This window comes from Ptychodera flava, unplaced genomic scaffold (genome assembly GCF_041260155.1).
Source record: "Ptychodera flava strain L36383 unplaced genomic scaffold, AS_Pfla_20210202 Scaffold_108__1_contigs__length_254589_pilon, whole genome shotgun sequence".
In the NCBI taxonomy this organism is placed as follows: Eukaryota; Metazoa; Hemichordata; class Enteropneusta; family Ptychoderidae; genus Ptychodera; species Ptychodera flava.
Genome location: NW_027248290.1, coordinates 173,166 through 175,409, shown reverse-complemented (window position 1 = coordinate 175,409; position 2,244 = coordinate 173,166). Strand labels below are relative to the sequence as shown.

The window sequence follows — 2,244 nt, the reverse complement described above, 5'->3', positions numbered from 1 at the left end:
AGTAGTACTTTATGATAGTAGTGAAGTTTTATTTAACATGTTGAAATTTGGATTTTCTGATTTGGAAGGAAATTTTCTGTGATTTTAGTTCTTTGTTTCATGGATTTTTTTACAGTGTATTTGCTATCATGTTGACTTAGTCTCATCCTGAATGAGATTGTGTAAACAGAAGGAAACGCTTGCATAACTGCCATTGGTCTTTTACATGACTGTGCTTACAGAGGAGATCCAGTTAATGAATTACTGATACACTGCATGTGTTCCTATTGTGTGGCCGGATTGAGGAGCCAGCAAGGAGTGCCTGGATCGTATCAATCATCAACTCGACTATTGCTACAAGGGTTGGAATAATCAAATCCCCAGGGATGAGCGTCTGGAAGGACTCTGTGTGTGTAACGTAGTTTCCTATTGGATAGACTGTCATCGTCATAGCAACAGGACGGACATTGACCTACAACTCAAGGAGAAGCCATTGTAAAGCCATATAAACAATAGCTAAGTGAATGAACCTAGACAACAGCCATTTTAGAATTATCTGGAACTTCATTATGGTGGATGAACTTTAGATTTGCGCCTGGAAATTATTTTCCAGTAATACTGTTATTAGTTTTAATCATTGTAGACCAGTGTTTTTATTCTTTTATTATTATTATCATTAGTAGTAGAGAGATTTTAGCTGTAGTGAAATAAACCTTAATATAAACTGCAACGCAAATTGTACGTACGATAATCATTCTTTCCTGGTTTGTTTATTGTGTGATATGAACCTTGGTCGGGTTTAATTGACTGGCTACATTCAAGGTCAGTTTAATTACCCGGTTACAAAATTGGGCGCTTGTCCAGGATGATATTGGATTGAATGAGTAATTTATCGTACAGTTAATGTTGCAGTAGTGTTTTTAACAGTTAAGAGTATAGATTACAAAAGACCAACCCCGTTGATATCAGTATTGCATTGCATTGTTATTTTGTTTTGGTTGACGAAAAATGGATGAGCTTGAGAGAAAAGCAGTTGAAGTATATGATAAGAATGGTATTGATCTTAGACATGGATTAGTTTTCTGGGTTTCCCATGCAACTATTAATGATGTTAGTGATTTATTGCAGTTTATTACCAGAGAATATAAAGATGCCGACTTGACAGAAATATTGATGTGAAGGGGGAATAGGTGTGATTTGCCACTCAGCCACAAAGAGGGAATGGGCTGATTCTTGGCATATGAAAAGAGTGGAGCCGACACTAGTGTTGGGATGTTTACTCCTGTTGCCTCAGTTTTTTAAAATGCTAAGGTTCCCCCATTCGGTCAATGTCAGAGAGGAGGCTTCCCTGCATATGGCCGGCAGCGATGGAGCAACTTACCGCTGGATGAGGGAGGGACCGAACCTATAAAGGAGGATTTGGGTGATTGGCGGATGGCAATCAAGACTCCACTACCGTTGACCCCAGCACAATTGGCTGGATTACGACGGCTACGATGACGTAAGGGACAGAGAACCAGCAGAATATGTTTCATTGCCTACCCCTCCCAGGAATAGTACGCCTTACCAGCCGAGAGAAAGATGGTCCTGATGCTGCTTGGATGGATATGATGGAGAAACTTGTGACTAATCTGCAACCAAGGACAAATGAGTCTGGGTGGTATCAAAAACTGAGAGTTTTCTCCGGTAGGCTGCCAGTACCAGTAAACGAAGACGACTATGAAAGTTGGGCAGAGCAAGCAGAACAAATGATCAAAGAGTGGAATGTATCAGACGCAGAAAAGAAGAAACGTATTGCTGAAAGTTTAGCCGGACCTGCTATGAACACTATTAGGTCATTGACCCCAGCACCCAATTTGACAGTACGTGATTACCTTGATGCCCTTGAGGGTTCGTATGGCACAAGACTTACCCCTGCCGAGTCTTTGAAGGCATTTCAGTCGTGTTATCAGAAACCCGAATGGTCACATTCTCAGTACGTGCAGGAATTACAGACTCTGTTGCAACGAGCAATACGCAAGGCAGTGTCAAAGAGTATGAGGCCGATTACCTTCGCCTGAAACAGTTCACCGATGGAGTGTTGTACAATGAAAGCCACTTGTCATCGTCTGCAACTCGACACGAAGCTCAACCAACCGCCAGGTTACATCGAGTTAATGCAGATGGTAAGGAAGGAGGAAGCACGTCAAGAAGAGAAAGCTAAGAACAGAGCCCATAAGGGGACAACGCCGAGTGCCAGTACAATTACACCGCTATCTGTGATAG

At 41.7% G+C, this 2,244-nt stretch overlaps 1 protein-coding gene across 1 annotated transcript; it reads left to right on the top strand.

Moving 5' to 3' along the window:
* Positions 1-987: 987 nt before the first annotated feature.
* On the top strand, positions 988-2,039 carry LOC139126619 (paraneoplastic antigen Ma1 homolog). The gene is made up of 2 exons (XM_070692674.1): positions 988-1,033; positions 1,531-2,039. Exons 1-2 carry the CDS (start codon positions 988-990, stop codon positions 2,037-2,039), a joined length of 555 nt encoding a protein of 184 aa, XP_070548775.1.
* The last annotated feature ends 205 nt before the right edge of the window (positions 2,040-2,244 follow it).

Coding starts and splice junctions, on each gene's coding strand:
- LOC139126619 (XM_070692674.1), top strand. CDS start 988: ATGGATGAGCTTGAGAGAAAAGCAGTTGAAGTATATGATAAGAATG. Junction 1,034..1,530: donor TGAAGTATATGATAAGAATG/GTATTGATCTTA, acceptor TACCCCTCCCAG/GAATAGTACGCCTTACCAGC.